The 18977-nt window shown below is 43.2% G+C and overlaps 1 protein-coding gene across 1 annotated transcript; it reads right to left on the bottom strand.

Moving 5' to 3' along the window:
* Positions 1 to 2923: 2923 nt before the first annotated feature.
* LOC137321369 (uncharacterized) lies at positions 2924 to 17605 on the bottom strand. Its single transcript, XM_067983753.1, has 22 exons — positions 17519 to 17605; positions 17382 to 17440; positions 17203 to 17295; positions 11067 to 11191; positions 10323 to 10463; positions 9739 to 9819; positions 8333 to 8500; positions 8119 to 8215; positions 7489 to 7706; positions 6576 to 6729; positions 5355 to 5569; positions 5166 to 5280; positions 4881 to 5086; positions 4698 to 4815; positions 4455 to 4624; positions 4277 to 4356; positions 4080 to 4207; positions 3725 to 3914; positions 3506 to 3650; positions 3330 to 3423; positions 3155 to 3256; positions 2924 to 3072 (listed from the first exon to the last, which is right to left on the bottom strand). The coding sequence occupies exons 1-22, from the start codon at positions 17539 to 17541 to the stop codon at positions 2954 to 2956; spliced, it is 2841 nt and encodes a 946-aa protein (XP_067839854.1). The 5' UTR covers positions 17542 to 17605; the 3' UTR covers positions 2924 to 2953.
* Positions 17606 to 18977: the final 1372 nt, after the last annotated feature.

The raw sequence follows: 18977 nt of genomic DNA, 5'->3' as shown, positions 1-18977 counted from the left end.
CATTCACAGCTTTCCAGTCTTTTAATTCTTGCCCCATCATCTAACCTGACAAAAGGGGCACTGTTACATAAGAACATAAGAACATAAGAAATTGGAGCAGGAGTAGGCCAATCGGCCCCTCGAGCCTGCTCCGCCATTCAATAAGATCATGGCTGATCTGATCCCAACCACAAATCTAAAGAACACAAGTCGGAGCAGGACCCGGCCACATAGCCCCTGGGCCCTCTCCGCCACCCACAGGGCATTGACCGATCCAAACTCAGCTTCATGTCCAATTTCCTGCCCGCTCCCCATAACCCCTAATTCCCTTTACTTCTAGGAAACTGTCTATTTCTGTTTTAAATTTATCTAATGATGTAGCTTCCACAGCTTCCTGGGGCAGCAAATTCCACAGACCTACCACCCTCTGAGTGAAGAAGTTTCTCCTCATCTCAGTTTTGAAAGAGCAGCCCCTTATTCTAAGATTATGCCCCCTAGTTCTAGTTTCACCCATCTTTGGGAACATCCTTACTGCATCCACCCGATCAAGCCCCTTCACAATTTTATATGTTTCAATAAGATCGCCTCTCATTCTTCTGAACTCCAATGAGTAGAGTCCCAATCTACTCAACCTCTCCTCATATGTCCGCCCCCTCATCCCCGGGATTAACCGAGTGAACCTTCTTTGTACTGCCTCGAGAGCAAGTATGTCTTTTCTTAAGTATGGAGACCAAAACTGTATGCAGTATTCCAGGTGCGGTCTCATATGGTGGAAGGACCTCTACCTGGCTGAGGCTGAATGCCAACTATTAAATGACTCCTATCTCCTGCTACCAAACTGTAAACCATTTCCCTAGTTACCTCTCATCTCAATTGGAAATCTCTCTTGCTTCATCCACTCTTGTTCTCCAACTCTACAAGATTCACAAAAAGGACTGTATGCTGTCCCAATGAGCTGAAAAAAACCCTAAAATTTAGTTTAACCTTTCATTAACTATCCTTCCAATTTCCAACTTCACCTGCAATCTGTGCCAAAAATGGTGAGCCTAACAGGGCTCATGTTATTTCAGTGCAAATGGTAGAGGAACTGCCAGCACCCAAAAGCCCATGGATAGTATGTGGGCAATTTCAAATCTAATGATCAGCAGGTACCATTCATTCACCACTAAGGGAAAAATCTGGGCCAATGTCCTGGTCTCTGCCTTCTCTTCCCAGACTGCTTTTTATTCCTGGCCAAGGGCTTGCAAGCCCATTGCCCACCACAACCACCTAGATTATGGTCGGTCACTGGAAGTGCCATAAGAACAAGTTCCTTGACCATGTCAGTTCCATTTCCTATGCCTCTACTCTTATCCATTTGTCTCATAAAATGAAGAGGCGTCCCTTTGTCCTCACCTGCAATCACACCAACCTCATTATCTTCTGCCATCTAAATGATACCACCAAGCACAACCTTGCCCATCTCACATCCTAGGAACTACACATATGCTATCATACATTTAAGACAATTATTTTAAAAAGATTGGAATCCTTTTGTCGTGGGATTTGACCAAGGAATTTAAGTAACTTTTAATAAAATGAGTGGGCCAATACATGTATACACACACAATGTTAAGACACCACTAATCAGATTTGGCTTTTAAGAGAATTTGTTCATGGGGCAGAGATACTTGAGCAATTTTTATGATTTACATTGGAAAGAGTGTGGGCTGGGGTTAGCATGAAGTGATCATTTAATGGGTAAAGGCAAGAGGGAGACTTGGGCCTATTTTAATTGGACCAATAGGGGCAGCACTGAGTTGCCCTGATGTAACCTGCCAGAAGTATCCTTTCGAAGGGCACCACTACTACAATCCAACATGTGGTCCAATTAAACTGAAATATACTTAATAAAAGCAACAAAGTCCTATTTCAACAAACCTACAGAAAATTGTATGGTCTAATAGATACTTGTATAAGAAATAGGAGCAGGCCATTTGGCCCCTCGAGCCTGCTCTGCCATTGAGATCATGGCTGATCTGATTTTTACCTCAACTCCACTTTCCCACCCTTTCCCCACATTAAAAGGACCATTAGGCACTACAGGAAATGGTGTCTACCAGTCAAAGAGACAGAGTTGCCTTAGCTTGCATAGAATTGATCAATTTTGTTAACATCTCCTGTGGTGCCATTAACTAGGACAGCAAAAACAACCTGTAAACAAATAGTCAATTGGGATTAAATTGAAAGTTCAAGAATTGCTTAAAAAGTGTACTTACTATTTTATAATTCTCTTTCCTCCTTTCTCCACTCTCCCTCCCCCCACCCCAAAAAAAAACAATTGGCCTCAGTGTTCAATCTGCAAAATACAAAATCCTTGCTGCTTCCTAATCCCAATTGTTAGTCATTTCTGCTAGATAGCAATTAGGGAACAGTGATAAGCACTCACTGCAAACCTAAAATCACAGCTCTGCTCAGGACTTCATCCAAGCAGTTTACTGCATCAGGTGCTTCTGGCTAATGTCATAACAATGACAAAGTACAGTAGCATAGTGGTTATGTTACTGGACTAGTAATCCAGAGGACTGGACTAATAATCTGGAGTCATGAGCTCAAATCCCACCACAGCAGCTGGGGAATTTAATTAAATTAAATAAATAATCTGGAAAAACTAGTATCAGTAATGGTGGCCACGAAACTGATGGATTGTTGCAAAAACCTCTGGTTCACTAATGTCCTTTAGGGAAGGAAACCTGCTGTCCTTACTTGGTCTGGCCTATGACTCCAGACCAGACCCACAGCAATGTGGCTGATTCTTAATTGCCCTCTGAAATGGATTAGCAAACCACTCAAGAGGGGGCCTCACCACCACCACCTTCTCAAAGGCAATTAGGGAATGGGCAATAAATGCTGGCCTTGCCAATGATGCCCACATCCCATGAACGAATAAAAAAGAAATACACTATTTAAATTAGAAATTTGTTTTTAATTAAGATTAATATAATCTGTTCATTTGGCATTTGTGACCAATAATTCCAAGAACAATAGAAGCAACAATTATTGTTACACCTCCAATCAGTAGCAATGGCCAGGAGTAGGACTTCACTGCGATATCTGATGAAAAAAAAAGCCAGACAAGTTGCAAATATATTTCAGAATCACTGCTAGAATCACTAGCTCAAGAATGGTTCTTCACCTGTCACAATCTTGCTTTCCAGGGTAGGGATTTCTGCCACGATCACCACTGCTCCTGATGATACAGATCCCTGCAGATGGTGCTCTGCACCTGCACTTCGACCTGCAGTTACACAGTTTGTCAGTAGCATGCAACAGGCACCACCACAAGTTTTATTCCAATCTTAATACCTTACCCAGCCTCTGTTTTCCTGGTATACATTGACCAGGGCAAAGTTGCCCACTTACTGGGTCCTTCCTGCACAAGACTACACTGCAATGAAAGTACACCTAAAATAAAAGTACAGCATTATTATAGCAGGACATTATGTGGAAAGCACTGACCAACATGTTTATCTGAAGCAATCCTCACCTGTCCCACTATGGTATTCAGGTTGCCCACAGTAAAAGCAAACATCTTGACCTCAAACCTTTTGTAGTGAGTGGGGTATCTGACCCGCTCATTACTGGTTACTGGATGAAAGATGGTCATATGCACATCAGCCTTGTTCTCACAGCTGTTTAAAAAAAGTTAGTTAGTTATTCAAGTTAATTAGCTCCCCACCTTCTCCAGAAAGTGGCTCATACTTGCCTTTTGACAATGATTGGCCATTGTGGAATATCATTTCTGTCTGGTGATGCAGTTGCCCAGCAATCTTGCAAGAACAATTCAATTTGTGGATCTTCTATGTGCAACAGTTGCACTTCAAAGTACAGGGGATCAGTCAGATACTTCACTAATGGATAGTCACCTTCTTCATACAGGTTCGAATACAACACATCTGCAAGAATCCAAGCCAAAAAAAGTGAGCTCCAGAGAGAGGGGCTCTTCCCATTTCAATATTAAGCAATCATGGATATTCACTCACATGATTGCATACTGGACATGTGGGGTACAACTATTTTAAAATGGAAGCTAGTATAGAACTGTAGTTTAGGAGCTTTACCTTTGGAAAGTTGCATAACTAAGACAATAGGTCCATATCCAGGTACAACAGCTGGCAGAGGATTTACTTGGTGTTCAAACTGAATATGCAGGGAGTCATTTATGTGGTAATGACAAGATATGGCAAGCCTAAAAAAGGAGCAAACACGTGTTATTTATACACCCACAAAAAGGAAAAGCCTTTGCTCAGTTTCTTACCGATATATTGGGTCACTAGTTGGTTCTGATTCTCTGAAGTACACCACTTCATTCTCATAGATCATGTAATTCTTCTCAAACTACAAGAGAAGCCAATTAGTCAATTACTAGATGCTTGCTGAGCCCTTCCTGTAGCCTCCAGCTTATGTCACTCAACAGAAGGCCATATTTAGCTTACCCTTCTAATTGTGCCACATGAGTTAGCAGAAATTTCAAAGACAGCTTTGAATTCATCACTCTCCTTTGGCTTGCAGCTTCTATCCTTCAGCATCATTTTGGCAGCATCTATTCCCAACAATGCTTCAAGTTTTAGAGCAGTAATAACCATTCTTCCATTTGGCAAACAAGCTAAGAGAAGAAAAAAGTCAGTATATCAACATGCAAGCCAGGCTTTGGATATGAGTGAAAGCCAAGAGCTTACTTATGAAGTCTGCTGTAGAAAAGCTGCAGGAAACAGAAAAGTTGGTCAGCACATCCAGGGTTTTATTATCCTTCAGTCTGAAGTCAAATCTGTTTCTAAGGCCTTGGTCATTCATTGCCTGTAATGAAGCCACAATTAGCTCAAATTAAAAGCCAAAAGAGGGACTAGGTAAAAGCAGCTTACCTCATGGACAACTTCAGCTGCATCATGTGGAACAACAAGTATTAAGTGGGTACCATTATCTCTCAGCATATAACCAGTCTGCTCAGCAGACTGAGGGGTTAACTGTACATTGCCAATGAAAGGAATCCAGTACTGATCCAAGGTTCCATGGGTTATCACCAGTGTCATGTTTTCTTCATCACAAAAGCCATTTGCCACAGGAAGTACTAAAGTAAACACAGTATTATTTGTAGCCTTTAAAGAAAGCATTCCTGCCTTAGTGGGCACAGGGATAGAAAAACTTACCTATCTTATGTTTATGGATTAAACGAGCTACATGTGTGAATATTACATTTTCTGGTACCACAGTCAGGGTGTAAATGATGTCAAGGGTGTATTGTTCAACACCATCTCCTATATACTAAAAAGAAAGCAAAGAGTCAACAACATTTCAGGCCATGTAGGAACCCACATTTCTCACCAATATTCCATTACCTTTCGGTCTACAACTGGTGACTCCATTGGAACTTCGAGAATGAAGATTCTATTTAGGGTTGTCTCGTTTGTGGTAGTCCAGTTGTACACATTAAATATCTGGTTTTCTTCATCCACAGGGAAGGATTGAGAGCCCAGAGTGAGCTTTTTTAGTTCCACATCAGGAAGAAAGTTGCCTAGTGTGACATTGAATAGCCATTGCTCAGGAATGGTATCTGGAATAGATATAGAAAAGTTGAACTCCAATCTGGAACACATTTATGTAGCAGCATAATAAACCCATTTAAGTCACAGCTGTGTGAATTGTTCAATATCTGCATGAAACATCAATTGCCCATGCAGTGAACAAGTGATGTAACCGAATTGATCAGCTTGGACTGATACTTGATGCATTACTATAAACAAGCACTGAACAGTGTGTTGGAGCAGAGTTAGAAAAAGGCATTTTCACCTTTGGGGCCTGGATTTTAATCCATCGAGCATGATGGGAACATCTGACATCCATATATTCAACTGCAGCAGTTTTGATGGGGACAAGGGCATTTCATAGTAGTGGAAGAGACAGGACACATGCAATATTGACTCAGGTCACACTATTTGCCAGTAGCATGAGATTGTGGAAGCAGGCATTTTCTCAGAACTCCCATGAGCCCAAAAGGATTCAAATGGCTGTTTGGTTCAGAGCCATGCACTATGGATTACTAATTTATCATGCCATTTTTGGCAGTGGACAAAGCAGTTTGCTTGATCAGCATATCAGCCGCTAGTTTAAAAATCCATCCTTGGTGTACAGTGGTGCAATGTGAACTAACAATGCTTCTTTGGCAGCACCTCTCAAACCTGTGACCTTTACCAGCTCGGAAGACAAGGGCAGTAGAAGCATGGGAACACCTCCTCCCAAGTGACACACCCCATCTTGATTTGGGCATATCACAGATCCATCATCCAGGATTTTAACCCAGCAAACTCCCAACAGCATTGTGGGATCACCTCCCAAACATGGACTGCAGCAGATCAATGCAGTCCACCACCTTTTCAGAGCAATTAAGGATATTCAATAAATGCCAGCTTTGCCAGTGATGCCCACATCCAAGGAATTAATAATAAATTCAAAGATGGGACTTTTGCATGTATGATCCAGTTCATGTCAATTTTAATAACCAAGAACATCCCATTTAGGGAAGACTATATGCCAGTTGTATTTAAGGCCACACTACATACCATCAGTGAGAACAAGAGGCTGAGGAATAAAGGGAGTGGTGACTGGATGGATCACATTGATTTTATTCCATCCCCATGCCTCATCTTCCCACAGGTGCTCCAAGAATAGGTTAATGCTGTATTTGATACCATACTGGCCATCCACCACGTGGCTCTGAAAGCAAGGTAACAATTCAGCAATTAGAACGGAGTGACATTACATCAGACTTTAAACACTGATATCAGACAAGTGTAAACTGTTGCTATTTTCTTCAGGTTCAGTCACAAGTGAGCCAGAATTCTAGGAAATTTCTAACAAGGGCCAAAAAAACCCTCCACTTTTTAAAGCTTGCTTGTTTAAAGTCACATTCTCAACCTCAGATTGAATAAACCCTTCACTACCTGCAGCTTAGGCAAAAGTCTGTTTACTGTTGAATCTGGCAGTTAATGAACAGAAATATGATATGCTGTAGCCTTAACAAGGCTTCAGGGACATGACAAGATAGTTGAAATCAGCTACATTAAGTGGCAATGTAAAGTGGACAGAGGAGGGGGTGGTTAACTGTCTGCAGAGTCTCTGCCTTCCTTAATTTCAACAAAATAGCCCTAGATTTAAAGATGACTGGGTGATAAATAAACCCTAAAAAGCCAAACCCACATTGTGGGAATTGGAGGTCTTGCCTTCAGACAGAATCTGCTGGTTGCATATCAAAATATGCAAGGCATTTCCAGAGTGAACATTTTGTATCTCTGCTTCCAAATATACAGAAGCCAATACCATAATAGCAACAATCTTAGATTTGCCACATTTACAGAAGGAGTTTTCTTCAAGTAGGTACAACATTGTGGGCTGCAATCCCTGTCCAAAGGGTATCTATTGTGGAGAATATATCTGCTTTCCATCTGCAATGCAAAAATCTAATTTGTCACCAACCTTATAGTATCCATCCTGTGCTCCAATTGGGACTCTTATAGCAAGAGCAGTATCATTTTTATTCAGGGTATAATTTCTTTCTGCCATTCTTGTAGGACCCAACTTGATGCCATTTACTCCCATGGAGGTGTTGTCCTGATGAACTGCACTGGTCACAATTGGAGTGAAGATTCTTGGCACTGTCCAGGTGATTATATTATCAGTGAATGTAATGCCATCTGAAGTGGGGGAAGAAAAAGTTATGTTGATTTGACAGATTGCACATTTTTTTTAAAATGTGACTTCAATTATTCCAGGCAGAATGCAAATGACATTCTGAAAGCAATGGATGGCTCCCCTACACAGTACATCAAGAGTCCAGTACTATAGATGGTGACATTCTTGGATAGTGACAGAAAATGGCTTGCTTTTTTAAAAAAAGTGTTTATTTTATGAAAAAAAAAACAGGCTGACCCCTAGCACAGAAATTGGAAACTCTGCCCAGGTTAGTCTAAACAAGGAAGACACTTTTGCTTTAAAGTTGTTATAGAACTGGATCCAGTTTTGCATGGCTTGATCTATTCATTTCTGTTGGGACAGAAGGGTGAAGAATGTCTGGTGCAACTGAGAGCATAATATGCAAGTTCTTACCAACAGGACAAGCCACTGCTGTATCAATTAGCAGAATCACCCAATGCCGTTTGTAAAAGCTGGTCGATCGGATTACAGACAAGGGCACACCTTGGACCTAATGGGAAAGGGAAATTTACATGAAAAGCCAAAATATTCAGCTACCTATAGGAATGCTTCAGTCAAGAATTTTGAGCCCAAACCACCACTTGGAGAATAGGATTAGTGAACTTACCAAGACTATTTGAGCCTCATTTGCATGATATGGAGCACGAAGCAAAATACGCGACACTGTTGTGTTGATGCCATAGCCTCTCTCATGTGCTTCTATCACAGTCATACTCCTTTTACCACCAGGGACATGAAATACCACTTGCCATATTCCACTGCCTGCACTACTTGCCTACATGAACAGTAGAGACCACAAAAGGGTGGATGACTCTTTCCAGTTAAGAGAAAAACTATAAGACAATCAGAAGTACATCATATCCAAGTCAAATATGTGGAGATCCAGAAGTTTAATTTTCCCTAATTTGAATGTTAGATAGAAAGATTGCCAGTAATTTCAATGGCCGGTGGGGGGGGGGGGGGGGGTTCCTCTTGTAACTAGCAGATTGGGATTAAACTAGTACACATGTTGGCCGGATGAAAATAATTAGACCATGAGATAGGAGCAGGAGCACGCCATCATGTGGCTGATCAGATCACGTCACAATTCAGGAATATAGGAATCTAATGAGGAAAAGGGAACAGTGATTGTAGTCAAATCAGATGGGTGTGAAGGAGATCGGAAAGGAGTCAAGAGATTTTTTACTTCTTCACTGATGTGTTCAGGACAAGTTACAAGCTTAAATTCTCTGGACATGACCTTTGGCATGCTTTGTCAAAAGGCATGCCAAACAGCTGGCAATAAGCCTGACTCCTCAGTTTTATCGCAAATTGAAGCAGCAACCTTACTCAAGAATTTAATTGGAGAAGGCCACTTCATTGCATTTTTTGGGGATTCAAGACAATGTGTGCATTTTCCAGGGAAAATTATTGACTATGGTGAAACTCCCTTAACAGGGAAAAAATGCTCATGCCACCTTATCCCAAGCCATACAGCTTCATGGTGGGGAACTTGTATTGATGGATGTATGTGAGAAAAATAAAAGTCCCCATAATCTACAAGATGGCTTAAACAGCATTTAAACTACTTGCTGTGAGGCAAGGAGGAAAAATACAATTAGGCTGTTGACAGCATGCAATACATTGCACTTCAATGTTTGTGCATGCATTGGTTGTCCCTCCCTCAATTCATCGGATTTCTTCCAGTTCTGAAGAACTGGATCTAATCTCCCCACAGATACTGACTAATTTGCTAAGTGCTTCTAGCATTTTCTATGCATGTTTCACACACACCAGTTATATCAAGGGTCCAGGTCAAGTTTTGATTCTCATCTTTTAATCCAATGTGAGGCCAAGATAAACAGATCTAATAAAGTCCTTCCATCTCAGATCAGGAAATGGTCAAACCACACATATGTTAGACATTTACAACTGCAATATAGAGTATTGTGAGTTCAATTTCCCTCCATTCCAATATTGGAAAGTCTTTAGTACAAGTTTCTGTGAGTGAGGGCAAAGAAAAAAGCTACTTACTTCTGGCAATACTAAAGCCCAATCTTCAGCATCTTGGGCATAATCCTCCTCAATGGTTGGTATATTTCTTTCTACAGAGATCTGGGCATGATTGATGGCAAGACAAAGTTAGTGAATCTTCAACCTGGTGTAATAGATCTTTGTAGTTACTGAAACAAGTTACATGCCTACAGTTCCAGTAGAGTCACTGGGAAAATGGCAGGAACACTCATTGCCCAAGTTCAATAAGGTCACCTATTGAAATCCAGGCACATGGTCTATCAGGCAGTTTAGTGGATTAAGAGTACAAATTATCTTCAGAAAGATAACAATTCTATCCACGAGAACCCACTGGATATACACAACTTGGTAGTTAGTTTTCGTTTATTAAATCGGAAACATTTCCCATTAGCTTAATTTACAACTAAGACATCAATCCTGATGCAAGGATGTATGAGCAAATGTAGAGTATTTGACCCAGAAGCACACACACAGATTATAAATCAGTGATTTGTATTTGAAGTGTTGCATTAATCTTGAAGCCTCCATTCTCAGTTTTGAAATATTTGACAGTCTGGACAGATATTCAGTATTGCTGTCTTTACCTGCATGTAGTTTTCTTCACAGAATATTTCCCTTGCAGCCCATGGAGAGTACATACAAGACAGAGTTTGAATATATGTTGAAGCTGCTCCATCAGTTCCTGATACTTGTACTTGTATAGTGAGGTTGAATTGCTCATCATTCTACAAACAAATTGGAAATATGATCAATGGTATCAAAATACAGTTGGTGAACCATTTCATTATACATTTAAAAGCAAATCAGCATAACATTTTGGCTTGTGTCAGTGACTGTTCTCAAGCACGAAGGACTCTATTGGAGTAACAACCCTGGAAGAGCTTCATTAGGCACTCCCACACTAAGGAGAGCACATAACTCCCATTCAATATCCCCTATATTGTGAATTGAAGGTGTCCATCTACATCCTCCCTTAATGCAGTACACACTGAACCGCAAACATCATTTGATTCCAGTTGGAGGATATCCCTCCATTAGGATGTAGGGCTCTGGTGATCTTGCCATCCCACCCCTATGTCCACTGTTCCAGGAAAATAGGCCTCCAAACAAGATTCTTGGTGAAATTTAGACAGCATTTAAAAACAGTTCAAACTTCAGTCGCCTGCATTTGCCTTGAAAAATGCATCCAATAAACATTTTAAGATTGAAACAGACAATAGCAACATTTGCATCTCATTGGTTCATAGGTCAAGGAAAAGCAATAATTTTTTAAAAAGAAACATGTCCTTTGCAAATCTCTCCACACTAGATTTCCAAGATCTACTTACCACAATATGGACACAACAGCTGAGGACAGAGGCACGGAATTCAACTCTCCAGTGATCCACAGCAATTGTATAACCACACTGGGATGCAAATCTTGGTGTGACAGGAAAGATATAACCAGACTGATCTGAGAAAGCAAACCAAAACAAAGTTAGCCTCCAAACTGAATTCTATGTGCACTTATTGTTGGTGAATAGTCTGCAAATCAGAAAGCAAGACTTAAAAATGGAGTGGGGGCGGGGGGGGGGTGGGAAAAGAAGAAAGTGATTTCCTCCTTGAAAAAAAGGGTGCACTCTCTATGCAGTACAGTATTGAGAAACTGTTGTATGAGCTGGTATGGAACTTACCATCCCCAGAAATGAGGGATTGTATTGATGACAAATGAATAATAATCTTGGAAGCCAAGTCAATTTAGGATAGCATATCCATGCCAACCAAGAGTCATCATCAAGATAGATATCAATCCACCAATACTAAATCCCTTAAACCTAGCAAGACTTCAGAATACCTATTGCATCATACAAACTACATTTTGCCTATTGAGCTTGCCAGGTGCAGTATGCATCTAATTTAGGCTCAAGTCTGTTCAAATTAGACAACTACACACAAATGTTATTTTAATCTTTATGACAGCCTTCTAGTAACAACAAATCAGAAATATGATCATAGCAGTAGGACACCACTACATTTCTGCTAGGAGCAAACCACCAACAAAAGAGATCTGTTCTGGGAGCTATAGCAGTCATGGCCACTCTTCTGGAGAATGTCATAGCTCCAGACTCCCTTTGTTCACACCGTTGCAAGGCAAACGTGTCGTGAGCATGAAGGGGATGCATAAGGAGGATGTTTGAGGGTTTGTCATGGTTTTTACTTACATTTAATTTCTGACCAACTCACATTACATATTATATTGGCACCACTACTGCCACGTCTTTGCAAATCTTGTTCAGTTTGTGCAATAATGCCCTTTCCTGAGGATCACAATGAAGACCCACAACTGATGCCAACCATTGTGTCACTGCAGAGTGGGCGTAGGTGTATTTGCAGGGCTCTTTTGTGCAGACGACTGAGACGTCGGCGATGTCCTCGGTGGCACCCTGGAGGGTGCGGAGAAGTTGTTGAGGGCAGTGGTGACTGACAACAACAGGCAAGAGGATGGTGCTCGGGCCAACTGGGAGCAGCTCGGCATGAAGGAGGCTGCAGATGTCCACGACTACATGTCGAGTGACTCTGAGCCTCCGTGTGCACTGCTGCTCAGAGAGGTCCAGGAAGCTGAGCCTCGGTCTGTGGACCCTGTGGTGAGGGTAGTGCCCTCTGCGACGCATCTCTCTGCGGTTGCCCTCCCTTCTGCTGTGCAGGTGGATGTGTCACAGCACTCTTGTGGAGCGCCACGTGTCAGAGGTGGCCGGCGAGGCTGGTGATGCTGTTCGCACTCCGAGGAGGTCATGACTGCAGCTACAGCGGCCCCCCCATCCGGAAGATGGACATCTGAGGGGGTCCGCAAGGTAGGGACATGTCTCTGGACCCCGGGGTAAGTGTGCAAGTTGGTGAATTTTCTTGTCAGGAGGGGGGTGGTGGAGGCCAAACTTTGTCCCAAGTGACAGAGTGGCCTCCTGCAATGAGGGTCTCCCTCCACCCACCTATCAAATGGACCTTTGCAGCTGCCACAGGCTGATAGCTACAACACGTCCATTTCAACTGGGAGTGTTTCCCCCAGTATGGGAACTTAAGAACATAAGAAATAGGAGCAGGAGTTGGCCAATCGGCCCCTCGAGCCTACTCCGCCATTCAATAAGATCATAGCCGATCTGATCCGAACCTCAAATCTAAATTCACGTCCAATTTCTTGCCTGCTCCCCGTACCCCCTAATTCCCTTCACTTCTTGGAAACTGTTTATTTCTGTTTTAAATTTATTTAATGATGTAGCTTCCACGGGCAGCAAATTCCACAGACCTACTACCCTCTGAGTGAAGAAGTTTCTCCTCATCTCAGTTTTGAAAGAGCAGCCCCTTATTCTAAGATTATGCCCCCGAGTTCTAGTTTCACCCATCCTAACTGCATCCACCCGATCAATCCCCTTCACAATCTTATATGTTTCAATAAGATCGCCTCTCTGAACGCCAATGAGGAGTCCCAATCTACTCAACCTCTCCTCATATGTCCACCCCCTCATCCCCAGGATTAACCGAGTGAACCTTCTTTGTACTGCCTCGAGAGCAAGTATGTCTTTTCTTAAGTATGGAGACCAAAAGTGTATGCAGTATTCCAGGTGCGGTCTCACCAATACCTGATATAACAGCAGCAATACCTCCCTGTTTTTAAATTCTATCCCCCTAGCAATAAAAGCCAACATTCCATTGGCCTTCTTGATCACCTGCATACTAACTTTTTGATTTTCTTGCACCAGGACCCCCAGATCCCTTTGTACTGCAGTACTTTCCAGTCTCTTGCCATTAAGACAATAACTTGCTCTGATTTTTCCTGCCAAAGTGCATCACCTCACATTTTCCAATATTGTATTGCATCTGCCAAATCTCCACCCACTCACCCAGCCTGTCTATATTGCCTTGTAGGTTTTTATGTCCTCCTCACTCTCTACTTTCCCTCCCATCTTTGTATCATCTGCAAACTTTGATATGTTACACGCGGTCCCCTCCTCCAAATCGTTAATATAGATTGTAAAGAGTTGGGGACCCAGCACCGACCCCTGCGGAACGCCACTGGCTACTGGTTGCCAGTCCAAGAATGAACCATTTATCCAAACTCTCTGCTTCCTGTTAGATAACCAATCCTCCACCCATGCCAGAATATTACCCCAATCCAGTGATTCTTCATCTTGAGCCATAATCTTTTACATGGCACCTTGTTGAATGCCTTCCGGAAGTCTAAATACACTATGTCCACTGGTTCCCCTTTATCCACCCTGTACGTTGTGTCCTCAAAGAACTCAAGCAAATTTGTCAGACATACTTCCCCTTCGTAAAGCCATGCTGACTTTGTCCTATTAAATTATGTTTATCCAAATGTTCCGCTACTGTCTCCTTAATAATAGACGCCAAAATTTTACCCACCACAGATGTTAGGCTAACTGGTCTATAACTTCCAGCCTTCTGCCTACTACCCTTTCTAAATAAGGGTGTTACATTAGCAGTTTTCCAATCTGCCGGGACCTTTGCCGAGTCCAGAGAATTTTGGAAAATTATTACCAAAGCATCCACAATCCCGACTGCCACTTCCCTCAAGACCCTAGGATGTAAGCCATCAGGTCCAGGGGATTTATCCACCTGGAGTCCCATTAATTTACTGAGTACCAATTCCTTCGCGATTTTAATCGTATTTAGCTCCTCTCTCCCCCCCCCCCCCCTCGAGCCCCATTTGTCCAGTGTTGGGATATTCTTAGTGTCCTCTACCGTAAAGACAAACAAAACATTTGTTCAGCATTTTTGCCATCTCCATGTTTCCCAGTCTCATCCTCTAAGGGACCTACGTTTGCCTTAGCCACCCTTTTTCTTTTATATAACTATAGAAATGCTTGCTAACTGTTTTTATATTTTTTGCTAATTTATTTTCATAATCTATCTTCCCTTTCTTAATCAATCCTTTAGTTACTTTTTGCTGTCTTTTGAAGACGTCCCAATCTGCTATCCTCCCACTAAGTTTGGCTACCTTATATGTCCTTGTTTTTAGTCGGATACTATCCTTAATTTCTTTACTTAGCCACGGATGGCTGTCATTTCTTTTACACCCTTTTTTCCTCAGTGGAATATATTTTTTTGAAAGTTGTAAAATAACTCCTTGAATGAACACCACTGCTCATGTACCGTCTTACCCTTTAATCTATTTTCCCAGTCCACTTTAATCAATTCCGCTCTCATACCATCATAGTTTCCTTTATTCAAGCTCAGTACGCTTGTTTGAGAACCAACCTTCTCACCCTCTAATTGGATATGGAATGTAACCATGTTATGGTCACTCATTCCAAGGGGATCCTTAACCAGGACATTATTAATTAATCCTGGCTCATTGCACAGGACCAGGTCCAAGGTTGCTTGCCCCCTTGTAGGATCAGTTACATACTGCTCAAGAAATCCATCCCCAATAAACTCTTCCTCAAGGCTGCCCTGCCCAATTTGATTTGTCCAGTTAATGATAGTTAAAATCCCCCATAATTGTAGCTGTTCCCTTATTACATGCCCTGACTATTTCCTGATTAATACTTCTTCCAGCAGAGTTGCAACTATTAGGAGGCCTATATACTACACCCACGAGTGTTTTTTTCTGCTTATTATTCCTTATCTCTACCCAAACTGTTTCATTATCCTGATCCTTTGTCCCAATATCATTTCTCTGTATTACAGTGATTCCTTCCTTCATTAACATAGCCACCCCACCTCCGCTTCCTTCCTGCCTGTCCTTCCTGATTGTTAAATACCCTGGCATATTTAATTCCCAGTCATTGTCACTCTGCAGCCACGTTTCTGTAATGGCCACAAGATCATACCCATACGTAGTTATTTGTGCCGTTAACTCATCCATTTTGTTACAAATGCTACATGCATTCAGATGAAGAACTTTCAAATATGTCTTGTGACACTTAGTTCCTGCTTTTTCCTTTAACACTTTACCTTTCACTCCATACCTTCTGTCCCTTCCTGACACGCTTTCCTCTGTCTCCCTGCTCAGGTTCCCAACCCCCTGCCACAGCTTTGATGCTGGGTTAATCACCTTACGCCTTCTAGTTTTTATTTTATCTGTCTGCCTAAAGTACACTTTCTTTCCGCTGCTCTACGCTTTTCCCTCTCACTTGTTCTTGAGCAACTGTTTGTGCTATTTGTATTGTTGATTTCCCCTGGGTCTTCCCCTCTCGCTGCTCTCAATTTAATCCCTCTGACTCACCGCTCAGGTTCCCATCCCCCTGCCACTCTAGTTTAAACCTTCCCAACAGCACTAGCAAACACCCCCACGAGGACATTGGTCCCGGTCCTGCTCGGGTATAGCCCGTTACGCTTGGGAAGGTCCCACCTTCCCCAGAACCGGTCCCAATGTCCCAGGAATCTAAATCCCTCCCACACCATCCCTGCAGCCACACATTCATCCTGTCTATTCTCCTGTTCCGATACTCACTAGCACGTGGCACCAGTAGTAATCCTGAGATCACTACCTTTGAAGTCCTGCTTTTTAATTTATCTCCTAACTCCTTAAATTCACTTTGCAGGACCTCATCCCTTTTTTTTTAAAACCTATGTCGTTGGTACCAATATGGACCACGACTACTGGCTGTTCACCCTCCCCCTCCAGAATGCCCTGCAGCCACTCAGTGACATCCTTGACCCAAGCACCAGGGAGGCAACATACCATCCTGGAGTCACATTTGCGGCCGCAGAAACACCTATCTGTTCCCCTTACAATCGAATCCCCTATCACTATAGCCCTGCCACTCTTCTTCCTCCCCTCCTGTGCAGCATAGCCACCCGTGGTGCCTGGAACCTGGCTCTTGCCGCTTTCCCCTGATAAGCTATCTCCCCCAACTGTATCTAAAGCAGAATATCTGTGAGGGGGAGATGGCCCCAGGGGACTAATGCTCTACCTACCTAGTCCTTCTACTCTGCCTGGTGGTCACCTATTTCCATTCTGCCTGCGTAATCTTCACCTGCAGTGTGACCACCTCACTGAGCGTGCTATCCATGATAGTCTCAGCATTGCGGATGCTCCACAGCGAGTCCACCCGCAGCTCCAGCTCCGAAAGACGGTTAGCCAGTAGCTGCAGCCCCAGGAAACAGTCCCAGTTGTCTCTAAAATCCCACCCCTCCTCACATATTCCCTTAATCAGGTCTGTTAATGACCTAAAATATTGTCAAGTGGCACCCCACCGGCTTTAATTGCCTGCGGGAGTCCCACATGCTGGGGCTGCGCGCGCACATCGGCGCGTCAGCGGGGAACCCGGAGTGGGCGGGTTGGAGCAGAGCTCCGGACCCGCTCCAGGATTCCCCGATTTTCGGAGCCCCGCCCCCGCGCCAGGAACGCACCCAATAGCGGGTGCTAAAATGAAGCCCATGGTTCCGCCACACCACCACCGGGTCAAGGAGCCGAGTACCGTTAGATAGAGACAGATTCCAAGATAACGGCGCTGAACTTACCAACAACGTTAATCTGCCAGAACTTCCCTGCAAGAAAGTGCTTATTCAGTCCAACCCAAAAGACACTGTCGCGGCATTCAGTCTTCAGAAAACCTACAGAAAGGGATCAGAGACATTCCTTCACTATCAACACAAGTGAATGTGACAACACAACACATGGGATCTGCACGATATCTGACCTGGAGGCGCAGTTTGCATCCATACTTCAGGGACTATCGCAGCCACCGACAATATGAACCTGTTAAACAAATGAGCAACCTTTAGAAAGATGAGAAATCCACTAAACAGTACAACTTTGACATCGCGAAAAACGTACCCAAATAACAGGACACGCGCCATAGTACGAATCCCGCCCCACTGCCCAGCCCGTGTCTTTTGCTGCAGTCCCACCGCCACTCAATAAATGAAATGGTCCAAAGCACCCAGAGGGCGCGCGCCATTTATACCGGGAGCCGAGCCCGGACTGAGCGTCACGCGCTCGTTAGTAGCAGCGCGAGCACCTGGCGCTGACTCCGGGGAGCCGCACAGGAGTGAGGCAAAGTGAAGCTCATGAAACAGTGCAGAAACATAGCCAAGGGCATAACTCCACATTTCATAATATCAAACAATGACTTATTTGATTTGAACAGTATACCAACTACTTGCATTTATATACTGCCTTTAACTTTAAAAAAGTCCGAAAGTTCTTGACAAAAGTGTAATAAAAGAAATGGAAACCAAGCCAGAGCAGGAGCTATTCGAAAGGTGGTAAAAAGAGGAGGATTTTAAGCAGGATCTTAAAGGGGGAGAGAGATGTGGGGAGACAAAGATCTTTAGAGAGGGAATTCCAGAGGGTGGGATGAATGTTGATGAAGATGTGGCTGCCAATGCTGGGGTAAAGGGGTGACTGGATGCTCGACAGGCAGTCTGAGGCAGTGGAAGGGTTGAGAGAGCTGTTGGAGAGGTGGAGCTGGTTGCTGTCAGCATACATGTGGAAGCTAACTCATTGTCTGCGGATGATGTCGCCAAAAGGGAGCATGTATGAGGAGGAGAAGAAAGCCAAGATTAGATCATTGCGGGACTCTGGAAATAATTGTGCTCAGACAGGAAGAGAATCATTGCTGGAGATGGTCTGGCTACAATTGGATAGGTGAGGTAGACCATGTCAAAGGCTGTCGATAGGACGAAGAGGGATAATGCATCACAATCACAGTCATAGAGGATTTGATTTGTGACTTTGGTTAGGGCCATTTTGGTGCTATGGCAGGGGAGGGGAAAAGGGAGGTGACAACATGTTCAAGGACTTTATAGAGAAAAAGGACATTGGAGATGGTTTGATAGTTTGCAAGAAGCTAGAGGTTGGGGGTGGGTTTTTTGAGGAGCGGGGATAAAGATGATTTTGAAAGGGAGAGCAACAGTACCTGAGGAGTGGGAATGATTTACAATGTCAGCTAGCGTGTGGGTCAGGAAGGGAACTTGGGTGGTTAGCAGTTTGGCTGCACATCAAAGCAAAAAGTGGCAAAATAACTGAGGTGAATGGTCCTGATCTGATGCCCAAGCATAGCTGCAGTATAGCTAGAGAGCGGTGTGAAGTAACATTTCAAAAGTGCCCTGGCATCCTGTTGCACCTCTTCCTTGAATAGAATATTCTTAATATAAGGCAAAAAACAAGCACTCCTACTGCTCTCTCCTTAAAAGTTAGCTGCTGGAGGAGTAGGGAGCTTAGCGGTTATATCAAAGTAAGTGTGTGTAAAGCTCTACGGCTGCACTTGAGCTGCTCAGATTCAGGTCTGTGT

This window comes from Heptranchias perlo, chromosome 5 (genome assembly GCF_035084215.1).
Source record: "Heptranchias perlo isolate sHepPer1 chromosome 5, sHepPer1.hap1, whole genome shotgun sequence".
NCBI classification, from domain to species: domain Eukaryota; kingdom Metazoa; phylum Chordata; class Chondrichthyes; order Hexanchiformes; family Hexanchidae; genus Heptranchias; species Heptranchias perlo.
This window is presented reverse-complemented; position numbering and strand designations above follow the sequence as displayed.